Source organism: Lissotriton helveticus, chromosome 1_1 (genome assembly GCF_964261635.1).
Source record: "Lissotriton helveticus chromosome 1_1, aLisHel1.1, whole genome shotgun sequence".
Classification (NCBI taxonomy): domain Eukaryota; kingdom Metazoa; phylum Chordata; class Amphibia; order Caudata; family Salamandridae; genus Lissotriton; species Lissotriton helveticus.
Window position 1 is genome coordinate 1,778,522,539 of NC_136057.1, and position 21,075 is coordinate 1,778,543,613.

At 47.6% G+C, this 21,075-nt stretch overlaps 1 protein-coding gene across 8 annotated transcripts in view; it reads left to right on the forward strand.

The window, feature by feature from the left end:
- The window catches only part of ATF7IP (activating transcription factor 7 interacting protein), an 815,446-nt gene that overhangs the window by 410,409 nt on the left and 383,962 nt on the right, over positions 1 to 21,075 (forward strand). For all 8 annotated transcript variants that reach the window (XM_078640236.1, XM_078640253.1, XM_078640244.1 and 5 more), the window contains 6 exons: positions 1,045 to 1,190; positions 1,454 to 1,588; positions 1,924 to 1,989; positions 6,217 to 6,293; positions 6,637 to 6,722; positions 7,236 to 7,388. In XM_078640236.1, the coding sequence (XP_078496362.1) occupies positions 1,045 to 1,190; positions 1,454 to 1,588; positions 1,924 to 1,989; positions 6,217 to 6,293; positions 6,637 to 6,722; positions 7,236 to 7,388 (663 nt within the window). The remainder of the gene's footprint in view (positions 1 to 1,044; positions 1,191 to 1,453; positions 1,589 to 1,923; positions 1,990 to 6,216; positions 6,294 to 6,636; positions 6,723 to 7,235; positions 7,389 to 21,075) is intronic.

The following is a 21,075-nucleotide window of genomic DNA, read 5'->3' on the forward strand; positions in this document are numbered from 1 at the left end:
GGCTGCTCTTACTTCTTTTGGGTGAGCTTCCCAGTGCGTTCCTAAGGACGCTAAAGGTGTAAGCCTGATGTGTCTCTGGCACCAGGCTTGGCCTACTCAAAAGTGGGGAAGGATGGGTTGGTCTTTGTAGGGGGACCAGCTTAATACCCCAGTTTTTAAATGTCTCTACTTCTGCTAAAATTAAGTCAGCAACATTAGAAGTTTTGGGCTTTCTAGGAAAGACAAAATGCGAAATATATTTTTTTTTTAAAAAAGTTTTCTGGGATTCCCCGTGGGATTGGGACTATCCAGTGGTTGTGACTTCATTTGAGATTCTCTCGAAACAGAGCTCTGATTAAAGGCAAGCAGACATCTCTTCTGCATGACCTCCCCATGTGAGTACAACCAGGCATAGCTTTATTTGAGCAGCATGGCCACACTGAAGTAACCATTAACATGGGAACAGGAGGGCGTCCCGTCCATTTGTTTGCTTGGTTTTGAGTCTTTGCACGTAATGAGTTTGACTCTGTGGTGCATGCTGCAGATTCTTCTGCTTGATAAGTTTCTATTAATCAAAATGATATTGACTTTAAGCCTCTAAAGAGTAGGAGGTTTTGGTTTGTAAACTGACTTGCAAGAATGACCTGTGCTAATTTGGATAGGAAGCTTCAGGCAGAAATACTTTTTTTACTACTATTTGCAGGCTTTTCTCAGTCCATCCTGTAAACGATGTTATTGCCTCTTGTATTTGTTTCAAGCATGCAAAGAAGCCCCCCCAAAAAATGAGGGCTTGTTGAATAGCCAGAACTGGGCAAAACTTTTGCGTGCACCTCCCTAAACATGTGAGTGTCATGTGGGATCAACAGTGTTGTGGCACACAAAGAAGGTGCTCCACAATATATTTATTTTACTTTGACGTGAGGCTAATCTATCTTTTCCTGTCTGCCCATGTAATGTAAGCTGTATACTAATATGAGGATGTTAGTGTGAATAAGATGGACCTGAACCAGAAGCCTGTTGTCAAGTTGTCCCCTCCAGAGCTCTCAATGTATCTTGTTCTTCCAGGTGAGGCGGCCCGCAGAAAACGCTCAAAGTCTGAAGATATAGATAACACACAATCCAAACGTCGTCGTTTTGAGGGTGAAGAATATGAAGCAGAACTCCAAGTGAAGATTACAGCACGTTCTGACATTGACCAGAAACTTCAGAAGGTAATTTTGAAATTGGGCACTTGGCAAGCCTGTGTCTGTTCTACTTGTTTTCAATATAAGCGTTCAGGTATTGGAGGTGCTGAGGGTCACATTGTTTCCTAAATTAGTGTTTTTTGTAACTGTAACTGTGTTACTATTAAAATACCATATAAAGTTGTCACCATTTATTCATGCCTTTATGCTCAGCTTGCTTTTTATATTTCATCGCACTTTTTCTGACTGTTATCTAACCTTCATGCCTGGTAATTTGCATTTTCTTGCAGGTCATCCAGAGGGTTCTGGAAGAGAAGCTCTGTGCACTGCAATGTGCAGTCTTTGACAAGGCACTCGCAGATCTTAAATCTAGGGTGGAGAAGATAGAGTGCAAGAAGCATGAGAGCGTTCTAAATGGCATGCAGGTGAGGTAACCTTGCTACACCAAGGACCCCAGATGTGCTTCTTATTCACTTAATCATGGACCACCCAATAGTGTAATCAATTTATTTCTTCTTAAATACAAATATTATCTAGAACAGCATTCCACCATTGTCTCAGTTTCAGCTATTGAATGTATAAAGTTGTTGTAGCCTCTATGCCAATATTGAAAGGCTTAAACAAAAGTTGATAGATGCTTCTCGCCAGCATAATTACAGGAAACATCCATACCTTAGATTGAGCTCTTAGACAGCTGATGTGTCGTACCTGTTAGTTTCTTATTTATTCTGTTTGATTTTGCACTTTGTTTTTGTTTCAGGCAAAAATAGCCAGGTTATCGAGGCGATTTGGAGCAGCCAGAGAAGACTTGAAAAAGCGCCAGGAGGTAGGGGGAAGTGGTGAATGCAATATCAAGATACCCCTACTGTTAAGAGCTTATAGGTGTTGAGCTTGAGGTGCAGCTGGCACCTACGGCTTATTATTTTGTGGTTCGTTTTTTTTAACAAAGATGACTTTCTGCGACTGAAACAAACATGGTTTATTTATTTATTTATTTATTTTAAGAGTTTTATATAGCGCTGGCTAAACCCGGAGGTATCAGAGCGCTTTACATGAGGTTCCACAAGGTTACAAGATTACATCAATTCCAATTTACATCAGTTGCTAGACCAACAATTACAAGAGCATAGAAAACGAGATAGGTGAAGTGTAGAGGGGAAGGGTAAAGGGGTGGGAGGGAGATACGGCAGAAAGACGAAGGAAAGTCTGCCCAAAGTCCGGCTGGGTAGGTGACGGTCGAGGGGGAAGTCCCAAAACCCATCTCCTCTATAGCTATCCGGTAGCTCCATCGGGCTTTGGCCAAATAGCTAGGTCTCCAAGGGAAATATTTAAAGAACATGGAGGGCAAAATAAACGAAGCGTAGAGGGGAGGGGAGGGGACAGGGAAGGTGAGAAAGGGAGGATGGGGGAAGAGACCACAAGGAGAGACGAAATTAAGTCTGTCTAAAGGCCGACTGGGTAGGTGATGACCAAGGAGGGAGTCCACGGCCCATCACCTCTATAGCTAAACCAGGTAGCTCCATCGGGCATCAGACAAAATAGTTCAGTCTCAATAAATTGAGAGAGGAGAGAAAGAGAGACATAAATAGAGGGAGGATGCGGGAAGAGACGACAGAGACGAAAGGAAGTCTGGCTAAAGACCGACTGGGTAGGTGACGTCCAAGGAGGGAATCCCCGACCTGTCTCCCCTATAGCTAAACCAGGTAGCTCCATCGGGCATCAGACAAATTAGCTAGATGGTTATAGCATAGTATCTGTCAGATTAGTTGTCACATTTCTTCACCGTACAAAGGGACTGATAACCAATCACATGATACATTATTGTCTTTGCCATAGGGCTGACCTGTGACTATATTGATTATACACGATGTTCACCTGCAGTTGGGAATGTATTGAATGAAGGAGAAATGTTCTCCTGTACATATTACATATACATATTTCGCACCACCTCTACTACTCCCCCTCTGACTTGCTTCCTTACTTATCGCCCCCCCCAATCCCCGCTGCAGTTTCTTCCTGATTTCTTGGAAGTGTTGGCTACTATCACTGTTAACAATTCCTCCATTTTACTCCTAGGTGATTTTAATTTCTGGCCTTCTGACCCTGCCGAATGCCCTTCCTCTAGAGAGTTTTCCGAAACCCTCCAATCCCTTAGTTTTATTTCACATGTTCATTCCCCCACCCATGTTAAAGGTCATGTACTTGACCAGATCTGGTCACTGAACTGCCCGGTGGAATCTCTCCTAATTTACCCCTGCACGTGGTCCGATCACTTTATTATTTAATTTTCCCTTCCTGTGCATCCCCCTGCGAAGCCCCCTCGCCCTAAAAACATCTGGGTTCGAGCTTGGGGTCGAGCCAATCTGGAGGATCTCTCTTCCTCTCTTACTACCTCCCTCCCCTCGTTGCAGGGCCTATCCACCCTGTCACAGGTCAAGGCCATAGAACAGCGGCTGTCTTCAGGGTGTGATTCTGTGGCACCGCTCAAACGCATCACCTCCAAGCGCGACAAAGACGCTAACCGTTGGTTCAGTAAAGAGCTTAAGGCCACCAAGTTAGCGGTACGGCGCGCTGAGCGGGCCTGGAGGAGAAACTATAGCCCCATCTTGCGTCTGGAGTATGTTTCTATCTTGACCCAGTACAAAAAAGATATCTTGGAGGCAAAAACCATCTATTTCTCCTCCAAAATACTGGCTGCTGAAAATCAGTCGAAAGAAAAATTTGCCATTGTTCACAACTTGGCGTTCTCGGACAGATCCTCTCTCAAGCCTGCCCCGTCCGAGGAACTCTGTCATTCCCTTAATAATTATTTTATTCATAAAATTGCAACCATCAAGGCCAACATTCCCTCTCCTTCCCCATCCTTTGTCGATCCCCAATGTCCCCTTCCTAAGGGTGTACTCACTTCCCTCCCCCCCCATTTCTAGGGAAACCCTGTCCATCTTAATTCCCTTGGTTAAGTCCGGCTCTCCGCAGGATCCTTGTCCCGCCCATGTTCTCCGTCATATTTTCACTTCCTGCCCTGACCCTCCCCTCTACCTCCTAAATAGTTCACTTGCTCAAGGTGTGGTACCTGACCCTTTGAAATCTGCGGTTATCGTGCCTATCTTGAAAAAACCTGGCTCGGACCCCTCTGTGCCTGCTAACTTTCGCCCCATTTCCCTCTTGCCATTTTTGGCAAAGGTACTCGAGCGCCACGTCACCTGCGCTCTGAGTTCCTATGTGGAGTTGCACGGGGTCCTTGCCCCATGTCAGGCCGGTTTCCGCCCCGCACACTCTACGGAGTCCGTGGTCATCTCGGTCTTGGACAGCCTCAGGGAGGGTATGGACACTAACCATCGCCAGGCCCTGGTGCTCCTCGATCTCTCAGCCGCTTTTGACACGGTGGATCATACCATCTTACTTTCCAGTGTCAGGGCGGCGGGGATCGGGGGGACGGCCTTGGTCTGGCTTTCTTCCTTCCTGAGTGACCGCACCCAGGCTGTTCGCCTGGGTGACTTTACAGCGGACATCCGGAAAGTTCAGTGCGGGGTCCCACAGGGCTCGTCCCTTTCTCCCCTTTTATTTAACCTTTACATTGCTCCCCTTATTTTTTCTCTGCAACAAATGGATGTCGCCGTGTTTAATTACGCGGACGATCTCCAGCTTGTTTTTGACCTGTCTTCTTCTCCCTCTTCTACTCTTAACTTTCAATCTATTATGCTTCATATCCGGGACTGGATGAGCCACAACCACCTTAAACTCAACCCTGATAAGACCGAGTTGGTGTTGACGGGTGGTTCATCCAGCCCCTGGACTCCTTTGTTTTGGCCCCCCTCTCTTGGTCCCCCTCCGACTCCTGCTACCTCAGTTAAAACCCTTGGCATAAAAATAAATTCCCAACTTTCCCTTCACTCCCAGGTTAGCTCTGTGGTTTCTTCTTCTTTTCTTTCACTGCGTACTATTCGCAGGGTGTCCCGTTTCTTTTCCTTTTCTGCTCTCAAACTTATCGTCCTGGCCATGGTGGTTTCCCGTCTGGACTATGGTAATGCCCTTTATGCAGGTATCCCTGCATATAGCCTACGGCGTCTCCAACTCATACAGAACCAGGCGGCCCGCCTGGTCTTCAATCTCCCGAAATTTCACCACTCCACCCCCCTTCTGAAGTCTCTGCACTGGCTGCCTGTTCGAGCCCGGGTCCAATTTAAGATCGCCTCCATCGCTTTCCTGGCTCGCCTAGGCTTAGCCCCAGCTTTTATCTCATCTGAGATTACCCCTTATGTTCCGTGCAGAGACCTCCGTTCCTCCTCCCAGGCTCTTCTCATGATTCCCCGTTTCCGTAGAAAGAAGTGGGGAGGCTCTAAATTTGCCACTTTGGCCCCGTCCCTGTGGAACTCTCTTCCTCTGGAAATTCGATCCCTCACTTTGTACCCACAATTCCGTAAACAACTTAAGGCCCACCTATTCAAAAAGTCCTTTGAATAGTTCTTCACGTTTCCCTGCCTCCCTTTCCCCTTGGAAGTCTGTTAGTTGTAGCGCCAAGAAACCGCTGGTGTATGCGCGCTTTTACAAATAATTTTAAACTCAAACTCATATTACACCTATTACCCATAAAGTGGTTCCTGTGATTGAAGTTAGTCCTCTGGTGTGCTTGACACTATACAAGGCTTAACTGAGTGTAGACTGCTCTTCATTCAAAGCACTGGAAAAAACGCAGTGGATGTTTGAAGGCCGTATTGGATTGTGTTTTTTTTTTAGCGAGATGGTAGTGAAAAAGTTTCTCTGAGAATGTTTCTGGGCTTGGGAGTATCAGAGTATTTGTGGGTGTGTAAGAGGTGTCAATAGGCCACAGAGGGGAGGGGGTATTACGTAATTGTGGATGTGCATGTGGTAGGCAGAATTTGGTGCAGTGGAGGTCTCTGTATAGCTGCAGTGTCTCAAAAACAAAGGAAGGTTTGGGAATTTTACAGGTAATCTGTGAGTTAGAACCAGGTGCAGAGAGGGAGAGCGTAACCTGAAGATGTTGTCAATCTAGTAATGGTAGACTTACCAATTATAACTTGCTGTTTTTCAGATGCAAGCAGTGCAGCCAGCACCGCCTGGGTCTCCGAGCAAAGGCATAGGTGATGGAGCAAGCACCCTTGTACAACGGTGAGGGAGCGATTGGTTTGGGGGGGGGGGGGGCTGACGCTCAAATTATCACACTTTTTTACCTGGTTACCTCTAGGTAAGACCATCCATTTTTCTTTTAGACTGCAGACTACCCTGAGATAAAATGGTAACTATTGCTAGCTGGAAGAGTTTTCCCACAAGATGTTTGCTTTCAAATGACAGTATGTGGAGTTGTTGGCTCATAGCAAGTCAATCTTTACTGTTGGAAGTGATGCTGAATACATTTTTCCCAGAGGCCGGCTTTAATATTCCCCCACTGACCGCACCTATAACACTTGGCTTAGTGTCCACGTAAAGCTAACATGGAACATTTATTCCACAGAAATGTTGGGACTGTTCGGCAGATGCTGGACACAAGGCGAACTGGAGATACATCTGTACCAGCTTTTCATACCCCCACAACCGCAGGTATGTGTACTTCAACTAGTCCCTTTCTTTTTTTTTTTTTTTAACAATGTGCTGTTTGCAATGACCTCTTTGATGGGATTTTCCTGTTCCTAGTTCTCATGATTTCTCTAGATTGCCCTGAGTTACATTGTCAATCAATGAAGTTTGTATTCACACCCTTGTTGTGGGACCTGGGAGAATGTAGGGCATCAGGAAAAGAGGAGAAGAGATTCGACTTGTTTTACCTGTCGACATTAGTTTTAGTCTTTGGTACTACCTTACCAAGCAGTCTTGTTTGCTACACCTTACCTCTGCTGTAATGGAAACAAGTTATACCTGGCTTATGATTGGAGGTTTGCTTGAGAGAATGCCAGTGAAAAGAGCAGTTGCAGGCAATCTTGTTATACCCTAGACTTGGCAAAATAATAATGTTGTAGTCCCGTAAGAATCTTTTGCATTTCTTTTCTGTTTGATTGGTGTGGTTTCACTTCGTATTCAGCTCACCGTTTTAATTTAAAGCTTTTACTTTTGCAGCGCCGCCGCCACCACTACTAGCCCAGCCACCACCACTGCAAGCTGCTCCCAGCCAAGCCCTTCAGCGCATTGCACCCACGCCATCCTCTCAGGCCCTCACTGTTGCTACCCCAGCAAGGTCGATGCCAGATTGGAAGCTAATTCAACAGAGGAGTAAGCACAGGAGACAGCAGAATGTTCTAATTGTACTTGTCAAGGTGTTCTTCTGGCATGTGTGTGTGTGTGTGTATGTATATATATATATATATATATATATATATATATCTCACCACTACTCTGTGAAGCTCGTAGTGGTGATGTATATGATGAATATGGTAGCAATACGTTTATTGGCTGTCCTACACTTTCACATCTGAGGGAGCTGAAATGTAATCTGACAGCTGAGTTCCTGGAGTTTGGCTTCCTCAAAGATCCGGAGGAATGCAGGATTATCCTGTGAAAGGCATGCCTGTTGTACAGTTAAATGAAGGATGTGTGCACTAGATCTCCAAACAGTCTGATCCCTTCTTTAAGAGATCTGTGCACTGGAGTGTGTGCTACTTCCTACACTTATACAATTGAGGCCCTGCCTACACTTGTGTACGCTATAACTTACTGCAGTTACAGCTTTTTAACAGAACAAACAAAATTCTGCACTTTTCAAGGTCCCAATCCGTAAAACCCAAATGAAGTTCCTTAAAAGGATAATACCTCCTGAAGAGCCCCCCTGGCCCCATGCAGGACATAAGTGATTCGTGGGCTCGCCATTACGCCCGTACAGTCATGCTACCTACTGTTCTTGTCTTGGAGCGCGGTTTTCTTGGTGACAATTGCCTCCCTCGGGCGCACTGGTGAGCTCCATGTTCTTACAATACCAGAAACATTCACCCAGGTTCACAAGGATAGGATAGTTCTTCAGATCAACCCCATGTTCCTGCCAAAGGTTTTGTCACCCTTTCACATGAACCAGACCAATTAGCTGGCTGTCTTCTTCCTGCACTTAGAGACTGTAGCGGAAAGGGGCCTTCCTACCCTAGATACAAAGAGGGAGATCATGTACCATATTGATAGAACTAAGCATTTTCATAAGTCCAATCAACTTTTTATGCCCTTTGCCAAACCCCATAGAGGTCACCCCACCTGTAAACCAAGCATTGTGAGATAGATTGTCAAGGACATCCAGACTTGCCATTCTAAAGCCAAATGTAAGCTCCCTATATGTAGGAAACTGGCTCTATATATACTACACCAAAATGAGGTATAGTGTGTATAGAGTCCAGGTGGTAAACCCAGAGGTAGGCAGAGGTTAAAGTTGGATAGGACCTTACTCTCTATTTGTGGTAAAGTGGTCGCGCAGTAAGGCAGTATCAGAGGACAGTGTTAAGCATTTGATGTACACACTCAAGAACCGAACTCTTGGTTTTGTATACAAAATATACTGTTGTTTATTTTTAGAACCAAGCAAGCCTGGCACAGGTAAGCAATAAATACTTTACAGTAATAAGTAGCTGATTGTAGAACAGTTTGAAAATGCAATAGAACTTGAACTTTGTTTGACTTACCGGGGATGCAGTAGGTTGCAACACTTAGCAAATACAGTACATTGAAACGAATAGGCTTTTTCATTAAATTACAGGTAAGTTACTTTTTACGTTACTTTTCTAACTCTGTGCTGGATACCTAGATTCAGCACTGTGACATTTCCTGCAAACAGGTAAGTAAATACGTTTTGGTTATTTGTGCGATTTTTAAAGAAAATATTTAGATTTCAAAACTCCACACTTAAAAACTTTTGGAAGAAAATTGTCAATGTTATCCTATGGAGGAAAACAGGTTAGCGGTTCACAGGTAAGTAATCGACTGTGGGAGTTAAGGTTCTGGGGTTAGACTCAGGGGTCCCCTAGGGTCAGTGATGCACTCTTGTTACACCCTCAGCAGCACTAGGGCGGCCGGTTGCAGAGTGTTGAGGCCCAATGTTATCCAGTGGGGGGACAGAGGGCCTCCGGTTGGTGGCCGCTGGCAAGCAGGCCAATAGGTTGTGGGAGCAAAGCTTCTAGGGTTAAGGTCAGGGCAAATGGGGAAACAAAGTAGCACAAAAGGTGCACTCTCCGCGGCACTGGGGCGTCCGGGTGTAGAGTGCTGTTTCGACTACGGGCTCCCTGCTGTTTTCAAAGGAGAACCTCCGGTTTGCAAAAGCACTGCAGACTGGGAGGTGAAGGACTTCTGGGTGCGGCCACCACTTGGAGAGGTAAGTTGGGAAGTTAAGGGTTGCTTAGGCACTGTCGGTTTGGGCACACAAGACCGTGGGGCGTCGGGTGCAGGGTCGAATCTTCTTACCAGCTCCTGGTCGCGATGAGGGGGGCCTTCTGGACTTAGACTGCAGGCTACGGCTGGAGGCTTGAGGCAGGTCAGGTGTCCCCGGATTCCGGTCAGGATCGCCGGGGTGACCTCCTTGTGGTGTTTTTCCACTCGAGCTCGGGCCGGGTTCAGCGGGTGCAGAGTGGGCTGGATTCGCGGTCTCTGGCTCCTGCCAGAGGTTGCCGTTGAACACATCCGGTGTTCACAGGATAAGCATTCTTTGGAAGTGAAGGCAGGCAGGTCCTCCAGAGTTTTTGAGGTTGCTGGCTGCACGACACACCGGGATTTCGCAGGAGCAGGTTCGAGTGGAGCTAGGCCTGTAGGGCTGGGGCCAAGTCAGTGGGCATCTTCCTCTTGTTAGCTGACTGCACGGCTGTTTGGTCCTTCTTATTTTCTTCTTGTCGTTTCTGGATCTGAGGAAGCAAGGTTCAGGGTGTCCCCAAAATACTATATTATGGGGTGTTACAATTAGGTAAAGGGCACTTACCAATGGGTCCCTTCCCTGGGGTGGGTACCCCCCTTTTGTGCTACCCTTCCGTGGGAGGGGGGCAGGAGCCTGTCCCTGGTTGGTTGGGTCACCCCATCCTCAAGATGGCGAGGACTCAGAGTTGTGCTTCACCTCGCCTCCCCCACCTGAGGGTTGGAGTTGGCAGAGGTGGGTACACCTCTTTCCCTCAATTGTTTTTCCCGCTGGGTCTCCTGCCCAAAGTGGGGGCAAGAACTAGCGGGGACCAGTTGCTGAAAGCAGCAAATGTTCCTGGGAGGCTCACAAAGGCGGCATGCCTTTAAAACTTCCCCTTCGTAAACCATGCCCATCCTGAGGGAGGAGGCTTGCCACCTAGTCCCAGGATGTGCATTGTTTCAGGACCCCAAGGGCAGCAGGTTCTAGACCTAGGGATCCAGAAACATGTCTGTTGGTGGCAGCCTAAGCAGCCACTCAGTCAGGTCATTAGAAGTTGGTCAAGTTTCCGGGGGCATCTCTAAGAAGCCCTCTGTGGTGCATTTTACAATAAATCCCACTCTAGCATCAGCCTGGGTTTAATGTGCTGAGAAGTTTGATACCAAACTTCCTAGTTTTCAGTGTAGCCATTATGGTGTTCGTAATGTCAAACTCCCAGCACCATACGCTTCATGGCAGCACTGCACTTACAGTGCCCAGGAATGGACTTGGGCATTGTAGGGGTACAGTGCTCATGCACCTGTACCCTCACCACTGGCATAGGGCACACAGCTAGAGGGGTGACTGATGTATGCCAGTGCAGTGGTTTGTGGGCATGGCACACAGGGATGTGTGCCATGACGACTCTTCACTTTGTTCTGCAACAAGACACGCAGCCTGCAAAGGCTGTGTGTGAGTGTCAGGGTACAGGACCTTTAAGGGTGGCACAATAAGAGCTGCAGCCCTTAGAGGCCTTCTCTGGTCACAGTGTCCTGGGTACCTGGTTGACCATTTACCAGGTGCTGATATGTGGCTAGAGATGCCAATTGGGTTTAGGCTTAAAGCAATTTTAGGGAAGGAACATAGGCCCTGGGTACCTGATTAGCAGGAGCCCAGGGTACATTCAGTCTAAGAACATGAGCAAAACGTGGGGGCATACCATGCAGAAAGAGGGCACTTTCTCACACCATAACACCTATAGCTGCCACTTTAGCTCTCCTATTCAACATCCTCTTATCTCTCGGGGGATCTGCACTTATAATCATAAGCACTGCATAGTACCACCCATGTGTGAGGACCCCCCTGTTCTTCTTTCAAAGTCACATGTTCGAGGCATATGATCTGCAGATTGTACACTTAGCATTAGATCGCCACCTGGTGTTGGGCTTGGATGATTGCAGGTTGTTGTCTTCTTGGAAGAAGTCTTTGTAGTCACGAGATAGGTGACTCCTCCCTTGGACAATACTGCGCATGGGCATCGGCTCCATCCTTAGATTTTTTTTTTCTGTCACTGGGTTCGGATGAAAGTTTCTCCGCTCCGGCTAGAAAATCACTTTTCAAGCACCTCGAAGCGCAAAACTTCCTCAAACTTCTAACAACAACCTTCGACATCGACTACAATAGTTTCGACGCCACCAGCTCCATTCCGGTCATCGACGCGGGCCGTTGGGCCTATCGACGCCGTGCGGCCTACACCTCATGGACAGAACTCCGTTCAAAAGATGCCCGGTATGTCGAGCAAAGTTTCCACATAGCGATCACCACGAGGTCTGCAACCTCTGTCTATCGCCAGAACACGAATCGACCTGCACAGCCGATTGAAGAAAACCATCCGGGATCGGAGGGCCCGTCGACACGAAATAAGGAGATCAGATCCAGAACCGGAAGATATCTTCGATGAAGAGGTTCCGCTAGTTGCCGAAGAAGATTCACCTGATCTCCAGATCTTATCAGAGGCAGACGACTCAGATGACTCCATTCCATCGGGTCAGCGCGTGAGTACTACTGGCCCTGCACCACATACAGTTCCCAAACTGAAGGGAAAGGTCAGCACTCCGCCCGCAGGGCCCAGTCGAGACCGAACACCCGCTTCGAAAGCCCCGCCTTCGGGCCCGACTCCGAAGAAAACAACTAAGCCTTCTAGTGCCTCGGCACCGAGCAAGCCGCACGTGCCGATTCCACCTCTTCCATCGACAGCAAAACCTAAAGATAGCTCGGCACCGAAACCAAAGGATGGCTCGGCACCGAAACAGAAAGACCTCTCTGCACCGAATCCTAAAGAAGTATCGCCACCGAAAACGATCGAAATACCGGCTCCGAAGCCGTCCACTTCTTCTAAACATAAAAATGTGAAGCCATCGTCCGACGCCTCGAAGCCGACGACACCAGCTTCCACACCGAAAACACCTTCTTCAGTGCCGAAGCCCACAAGGCCTCATACCGATGTGCCCGAGCCTTCGAAACTGCCTACCAAGCCGAAAACAACACCTTCGGCACTGGAAACTACGCCAAAGGACGTTATAGCACCTCCCAAGGCTAAACACACCAAACAACCTCGGTTGGAACCGAAAAAATCGACGCCCAAGGTTGTACATGAGGAGGAACTTTTCTTGTCAGATCCTCGACAAAAGAAGATCTACATCGACCCGAAAACAGGCCATGTAGAAGCTACACCTAACAAAAAGAGACCAGCAGATGCACCACCCACACCTGTGGTTCCTGCCAAGAAGAAGGACTGTGCAACATCCCCTACTGTTATTGTTCATTGACATTTATATACCGCTGAATCACCGACAGGTCTCTCAGAGCTGGGGAGGGAGAAGGTGGGCAGCTAGACGACACCGGGTTGATGCGTGAGTTTAAGCAGTGCTAAATGATTCTCTGAACAAGATAGTTTTGAGTTGTTTCCTGAAACGAAACAGAGAGGGTTCCTTACGGAGGAGTTCAGGGAGCTCTTTCCAGAGCTGGGGGGCCAAGACAGAGAAGGCTCTGCCTCCTTTTGATGTAAGCTTGTATCGGGGGCAGGATAGACTACCAGCCTTGGAGGACCGTAGCGTGCGGCCAGGTACATAGGCCTCCAGGCGTTCTTTTATGTAAGTTGGGGCATGGCTATAGATAGATTTATGGGTAATGCAGAGGCCCTTAAATGTAGCTCTCTGCCTAATGGGGAGCCCATGTAGTTTGTGAAGCAGCGGGGTGGCATGGGATCTTCTAGGAAGCCTGAAGCCCAATCTTGCTGCATCATTAAGGACCACCTGGAGTCTGTTGGTTAGTTTCTGAGGGAGGCCCATGTATAAGGCATTGCCGTAGTCCAACCTTGAAATGACGGTGGCCGAAACTATCATTTGTATTGAGGTGGTAGTCAAAAGAGGGGCGAGTTTCCGCATCTGTCTAATCAGGCTAGTGCATGTACCAACCACCGAGGTGACTCGATTGGCCATTGAGAGCTCTGAATCTATTTTCAGACCAAGGCTCTTCACGACCGGCACGGGGGTAGGAGTGGGGCCTAGCTCCTGGGGCCCAAAGTGGTCATTCCAGGGGGAGTTGATAGAATGGATGACTAAAATCTCTGTCTTGTCTGGATGAATTTTCAGCGAGTTTGCTGACATACAGCTTACTGTAAATCTGAGCACATTTTGAACATGTGCTTGGGCGAGGGGAGTGTTCTGTATGCTGAGGAGAAGTTGAGTGTCATCAGCGTAGTTGAATATTTTACAGTCCATGTTGAATGAAGCTACTATCAGTGGTTGTAAATAAATATCAAAAAGCAATGGAGACAAAGCGGAGCCTTGATGGACGCCGCAGCTAAGCAGCCCTATATCTGATATCTGCTCGCCCTGCTGAATTCTTTCCTATACCTCCTCCTCCTTCTCCTCCTGAACCTCTTCACATATCACCTCAAATCTCTCCTGCACATTCTCCACATTAATCATCACATTCACCACAACATGATGATGATCAATATGGTCTGGGTGGAGGGGATGATACAGATGAGCCTTTCCCATACCCCCTGGATGACGGTATATGGGACTTGCCAAACCCACAAACTGCGCCTGATATTCCTGAGCCGCAGTTATACCCTTCAAAACCTTCCCCTCCAGAGGATAACATTAGTTTTGGCCATTTGTTAAATAGAGCTGCTGCTTACCATAAGGTCTCTATGCACTCTGATGACGCTGAGGAAGATTTTCTCCTAGTTACCTTTGAACAGTTCAACGATCTGTTCAAATTCTTTTCATGATTAAGGGGGTAATCAAACATGCTCCAGAGGTATTTAAAGACCCTGTACGCACTAGAATTTTGAACCCCAGAATTGAGAAAAAATATAGGCCTGCACCCACAGACCCAGTCTACATTAAAGGACACCTGCCATTAGATTCTTTAGCTGTATCCAATGCTAGGAAAAGGGCAAATTCTCAACCTTCTATCGAAGCACCCCACCTGACAAAGAATCCAAAGTAATTGATGCGTCAGGTAAAAGAATAGCTGCACAAGCCACTATCATATGGCGTATAGCTAATACACAAGCCCTCCTCTCTCGTTACGATAGGGCTCTATATGATCAATTAGAAAAACTACTTGAGCACCTACCAGATCAATATAAGGCTCAGGCAACTGACCTCCTCCAGGAAGGCAAGTTAATCTCAAATGCCTCCATAAAATGTGCACTAGATGCGGCAGACACCGCATCTAGAGCTGTGAATACCAGTGTCATACTTAGGAGACATGCGTGGCTACACATTTCTGGGTTTAAACAGGAAGTGCAAACTACCATCCTAAACCAACCTTTTAATCAAAACCAATTATTTGGCCCAGAAGTGGACACTATACTCGAAAAGATGAAGAAAGACACAGACACCGGCAAGTCTATGGGGGCCTTACAGTCTACACCAGCTAGAGGTTTCTTTCGTCGCTCCTTCTACAGAGGAGGCTCCAAACAAACTGGAGCAGACACTGCAACATCTTTCAAATCACGCACACAAGTATCCTCTAACAAGGGATGTGAGAAGTTGGCCTGATATATAATGTTCACTATTCTAGTGAGCACTTTGTATCAGTCCAAACAACCCCTATTGATGATTGGTTGTAAGTCAACCTTATAGACCAGCTATCCTAGTAGCATGGATACGAGCAGTCTAAGGCTAAGACTCTAGAGGGCGTGTTAAGCCAGCTGTTTTACCATCACATTACCCCTTGAACACCCAGTGAAAGGACACCACACAAGTTGTTATGAAAATAAATGTATATTTATTTCTAACAAGTCTACCCTGAACTCTTTATGAGTCAGGGAGCTAAGCACAATACAAAACTCTTAAGAAAATACTTTAAGTCGCACAATTTACACAAATGCCCGAGGGGCACGAAAAACCATATATTACAAAAGTGGAATGCGAATTACTAGCAGGTAAGTAACTATTCTCATAGACTTTAGAAACGCTAGTCCTACAATGCTAAACACTTAGATTAGTTTGCAGGAGGCCTGTGGACGTCGTGTGCAGAGTGGGAACTCTCACGCGTAAGGCGGGAAAAAGTCTATGGAAGCTAGAACTCACAAAGTTACTGTTCTCGGGCGAACCCGACTAGCTGGGACGAAAACGGGAGTGGATCCGAACACTTGGAGTGTTGGACTATGCTGGGGCACCGGAGTGCTGGATTTACCTAGCCCAGGGGCTGCGGCTGCATAGGGTTCAAGTTGCGTCGGAAACCCACGTTGACGGACCAGGAGCCTGAAGAAGTTGTTGCTGGCAGGCGGCCAGTGAAGAAAAGTTCGAAGAGATCCAAGCCTGGATCAGGGAAGAAGAAGACCTGAAAGCAGAGGGGACCAAGTTCTGAATCACTAGCCAGTGATTAAGTGGGCACCAGGATGGCACCGGGCGAAGTCACCGCAGTCAGGTGAGTGGGCGCTGCTGGGCTCTGCAGTCTCTCGGACCAGGAGGCGTTGTCGGCGACCAGGATGGAGGTGCGGGCTGTCCCACGAAGGTTCTTGCTGTCGACGTCGCTGGACCCAGGATTGGGCAACAAGTCTTGGCAAATGCAAGGCCCACGCGGTGGACCTAAAATGGCGTCTTGAAGGGACCAGGAGGGTCCAGGGTGCTCCTCTTTTGGAGGGACGCACGGGCTAGTCTGGAGCAACCAGACCAGCAGTGTTAGTTGTCGTGGAGCGTTGTGAGGGGGCCACTAGCCAACGGGCAAGCGACCTGGACAACGCGGTGAACAGCAAAAAGCAGAAGGGCCCCACGCCGATCTCGTGGATGCAGGGGGGCTGGACTTCGGTGCTGGAGCTGCTCCGGGTCGGGGCTTCTCTTACCCCAAGGCACTCAGTCGAGGGTCACTCAGGCGTCGTGCTGGACAAGCGTCGTGCAGTTCTGAAGATGGCCGGTCCCTCGAGGTCTCGTCACACCCACGGATCACAGCTGGGCTGATGATGTAGGTTGAGGTCAGAGGTGCCAGGGAAGCCGGTTCTCGTCGTGCTGGAGCAGTCTTGATCCGAAGGAGAGACTGGCAACAAACCGCGATGCTTGGTTGGTGCCTGCTGCTGCAGGGTGACTACTCCTTAGTCACAAGGGAGAAATCTTGAGAAGAGTCTTGAGTTCCTTCTTGTAGAAAGTTGGTTCAGGATTCAAAGATGATCTGATTTGGAAGGGGGCCAGTTCCTACCTTTATCCTGCAAAAAGGGGCTGGCACGCGACTAAGTCCTGCCCTATGGGTGGGACCAGGAGGGGGGTGGTTACACCCCTCTCCTTTGGCGGGCTTTCCCCAGATCAGGGGCTGGAGTGCCCCTGGAACTGGTTCAAGCCGGCCTATGCACAGTGAGCACTGGGGTGCCACTTGCAGTCACCTTCCTCTAAAGCCCTGCCTACCTAGAATACACAAAACCCTGTCTGGGACGGTGCTGGCACCGCCCCTGGCAAGAAACCCTTTGTCCTTGCCTCCTGTGCTGGGAGGACTGCCAGCAGCAGGAGGGCAGACTTGTGTCTCGGTGGCAGCATCCATCTTGTGGAGCTGAGGCTATGTCTGACTTTAACCGGGGTTACAGGTTACATACATGTCGTGTCCCTCTAGAAGGGTGGAATGCTAACCCCGTCGCCAGAATTGGCGAGGGGTTAGTATTCCAATTCGTATGACACCTTACTCGACATGTTTTGATAAAGCGATACCAGAGTTGGCATATAACCGCGAGGATTATAATGCACTTAAGAGTATATGGTATGCGATATCATGGACACGGCTAAGGGATGGATCCCGAAAGCCGCAGACAGGCTCAGCTCATGCCAGAGCACTATCTCACACGATTCCAAGCACTCTGCCTTCAGGATTGTCAAGGCCTGCCATAGGAGTGACTGATAGGAGATCTGTGTGTCCATTTTTAGGGTTAGATATAGGTATACTATATCTAAAGCAAAGGGTGATTACACCACCTTGCCCCAGCTGTCAAGCAGCCAGTTGTCAGATTTGGATGGCCAGCCAGGGGTGGCATAATACATGCTGCAGCCCCTGGTAGGCCCTGGGTACACCTATGCCCTGGGTACCTAAGGTACACTGTACAGGGACTGATAAGGTGACTCAGTATCCAATTAGATATGTACCTAAGGTACATGGAATCCATTTTACAGAGAGAGCAGTAGGCCTGGGGCCCTGAATAGCAGGGTCCCAGGTCAACTAGGAGAAATGCCTACTTTAGGAAAATAAAGCGCACAAAGTCGGACTTCTTCAGCCGCCAGTTGGACCAAGCGAAGAACAGGCCAAGAAAGCTGTTCGAGCTAATCAAGACCCAAACAAAGGCACAACCCACACATTCAAATAGCACAACAAATGACACCCCACACTGTGAAGCCTTCTCTGCTTTCTTTAAACATAAGACTGACAACATAAGAAATGACCTCATCATGGATGTAAACCGATACCCCAACCACACCAGAATGGCAGACACTCAACCTAAAAACAAGGCATCCTGGCAGTACTTCGATACCTATTCGGAAGAAGCAATACACAAATTGCTCTGCACCTTGAAGCCCTCTAATCACCTCACAGACCCTCTACCTGCTAATGCTGTAAAAGACTTTATCCCCTTGCTCCTCCCTCTCTGGACCAAGATCATCAACAGTTCTTTGCAACAAGGACACATTCCAGACTCCCTTAAGGTGGGGCAAGTCACGCCTATACTCAAGAAACCTACAGCTGATCCGTCTGACCTAAACAACTATCGGCCCATCACCAATATCCCCACCCTGGCCAAACTGCTGGAGAAATGTGTCCAACTCCAACTAACAAAACACATTGATCAATTTGACCTCCTCAACCCTCATCAATCAGGCTTCAGAGCGAAACATAGCACGGAAACAGCTATGACACACATAATTGATGACGCCCTCCAAATTCTGGATCGCAATGAGTCCTGCCTCCTCATCCTTCTTGACCTCTCGTCAGCATTTGACACGGTCAAACATGAGAACTTGCTGGAGCTGCTAAGTACTAGAATGGGGCTATCGGGAACTGTTCTCAAATGGTTTTCGTCCTTCCTTCACAACCGGTCTCAGAGGTTCAAGATCGACAATGTACTATCTACACCTGTGCCTGCAGATCTAGGGGTTCCACAAGGATCCACCCTCTCCCCTACACTGTTCAACCTCGTTATGGAACCGCTCGCCACCTTGCTTCAAGCATCCAATGTTCAATTCCATATGTACGCTGATGACACACAACTCTACCTAAAGTTACAATCCCCGGAAGATATCAAACATCTGAATTCCACGCTTATTAACACCCAATCTTGGCTGGCCGATAATCACCTCAAACTAAATGCTCTGAAAACTGAGTTCCTACTCATCTCACCCCCGGCGAAAATCTCCACCACCCAAACCTGGCTCAACAACCTAACAGCACTCAATGTCCAACCTACCATCGTGGACTCGGCGAAATCCCTAGGCATCACACTCGACGCCAAGCTCGACATGCAGCAGCACGTCAGCAAAGCCACAAAAGCAGCTAATTTCCAAATTAACACGCTGAGGAAAATTAAACCCTTCCTCCCGGCCAAAGACTTCCAAACTGCTGTACAAGCTTTAGTCATCCCTCGAATAGACTACGGAATTGCGACCCTCAGCGGTCTCCCACTATCCACAACAGCACCCTTAAGAGCCTCCCTGAACGCTGCCGCGAGACTCATCACTGGCTCTAGAAAGCATTCGCACATATCCCCAGACTTAAAGTCTCTAAAATGGCTGCCTTTTGAAGCCAGAATACAGCTAAAATTGCAACTATGACACACGCGGCCGTGCACCACAAGGCACCCAACTACCTCGCTCAAAAGCTGTCTATATCAGGAGGTTCGAGATCCAATAGGAGTACAAAAAATCTACTCCTGAAACCTCGTAGATTCCGGAAAGTGAAAACTTACAAACGCTCCTTCTCAGGAATGGCACCCAGGATCTGGAATGCGCTCCCTCCTGAAACCAGGCTGATCTCCTCCACTGCACTCTTCAAGAAAGAGGTGAAAACCATCCTTCTGGCCAAGATCTCCTGATCGTTACAGATGTTGGTTCAGAGACTCTGCATTGTTTTGTACCACTGCTCACCCTATCCCCTGGCACTATACTCTACTTGTTGGGGGCACTACTACGCTACTCTCTTACTACCGACCAAGATATGATACACGTTGGTTTACTGATCCACCTGTACACCGTTGTAGTGGGATCAATGACTTGTGCTGTTCTATATTACTTCCTTACCTGAGTGTATATGGATTGGTTTTATGTATGTTTTTATGATCCATGTTATTACCATGTTATTGACTATTATACTGTTCCCATTATCTCTGTTTACTCCTACTGCCCCTTCCCTGTCTTTGTGAAGCGCTCTGATATCTGTAAGGATCCTGTTCGCGCTATATAAAACTTTGAATAAATAAATAAATAAACTAAGTCAGAAAACCAGCAAAACACCAGGCAAAAAGTTGGGGGCAACCATAGTCAGGGATCTACCTTCCTACAAGGGATATTTTAGAGGAGGATACAGAGGCAATAATAACAAAGGAAGATGAGTGGTAACAACAGCAATCGATCCTCTTCCGCCACAAAACAGTGACTTCCCTCTGCTCCCCCCAACAGCATTCCACTCCTGTAGGGGGGAGATTAACACAGTTCCTGCCTGTCTGGAACTCCATTACAACAGACAAGTGGGTGAGACAGATAATCCAATATGGCTACTGCCTAGAACTTACAGCAATCCCCCCACACATACCTCCCAGGCAACGTCCAATGTCTACAGACCACCTGACTCTGCTCCAACAAGAGGTTCTGTCACTTTTACAAAAGGATGCCGTTCAATTAGTTCCTTTAGAAGAACAGGGGTTTACTCGCTGTATTTTCTAATTCCAAAAAAGGACGGGAAACTAAGACCTATTCTCGACCACAGGCACCTCAATCAGTACATACAATCAGATCATTTTCACATGATCACTCTGCAACAAGTGCTCTCACTACTGCAACAAGGCGATTTCCTTTCCACACTAGATCTAAAGGACGCCTATTTTCACATCCCAATATACCCTGCTCACAGAAAGTACCTACAGTTTGTAATACAAGGACAACACTATCAGTTCAAAGTCCTTCCATTTGGGGTAACGACAGCACCACGCGTGTTCACGAAGTGCTTAGCAGTAGTAGCAGCCTATCTCAGAAGGCAGCAGATACATGTCTTCCCTTATCTAGACAATTGGCTCATAAAAGCCAAGTCATTCAATCAATGTGTCCAACACACACATCAAACAATTCAAACGTTGCACAACTTGGGATTCACAATCAACTACACCAAGTCGCACCTGCAACCTTTCCATGTACACCAATATCTAGGGGCTATAATAGACACATCTACAGCTCTAGCGTATCCCAGTCCAGCAAGGATACAGAGCATTCAAGCCTTAGTCACAGTCTTCCAACAACAACAATCTCTGCAAGCCAGAGTGTTCATGAGACTAATAGGCATGATGGCATCTTGCATCTTCATAGTGCCACACGCAAGATTGCAAATGCGCCAGTCACAAGAGTGCCTAGCACAACAGTGGAA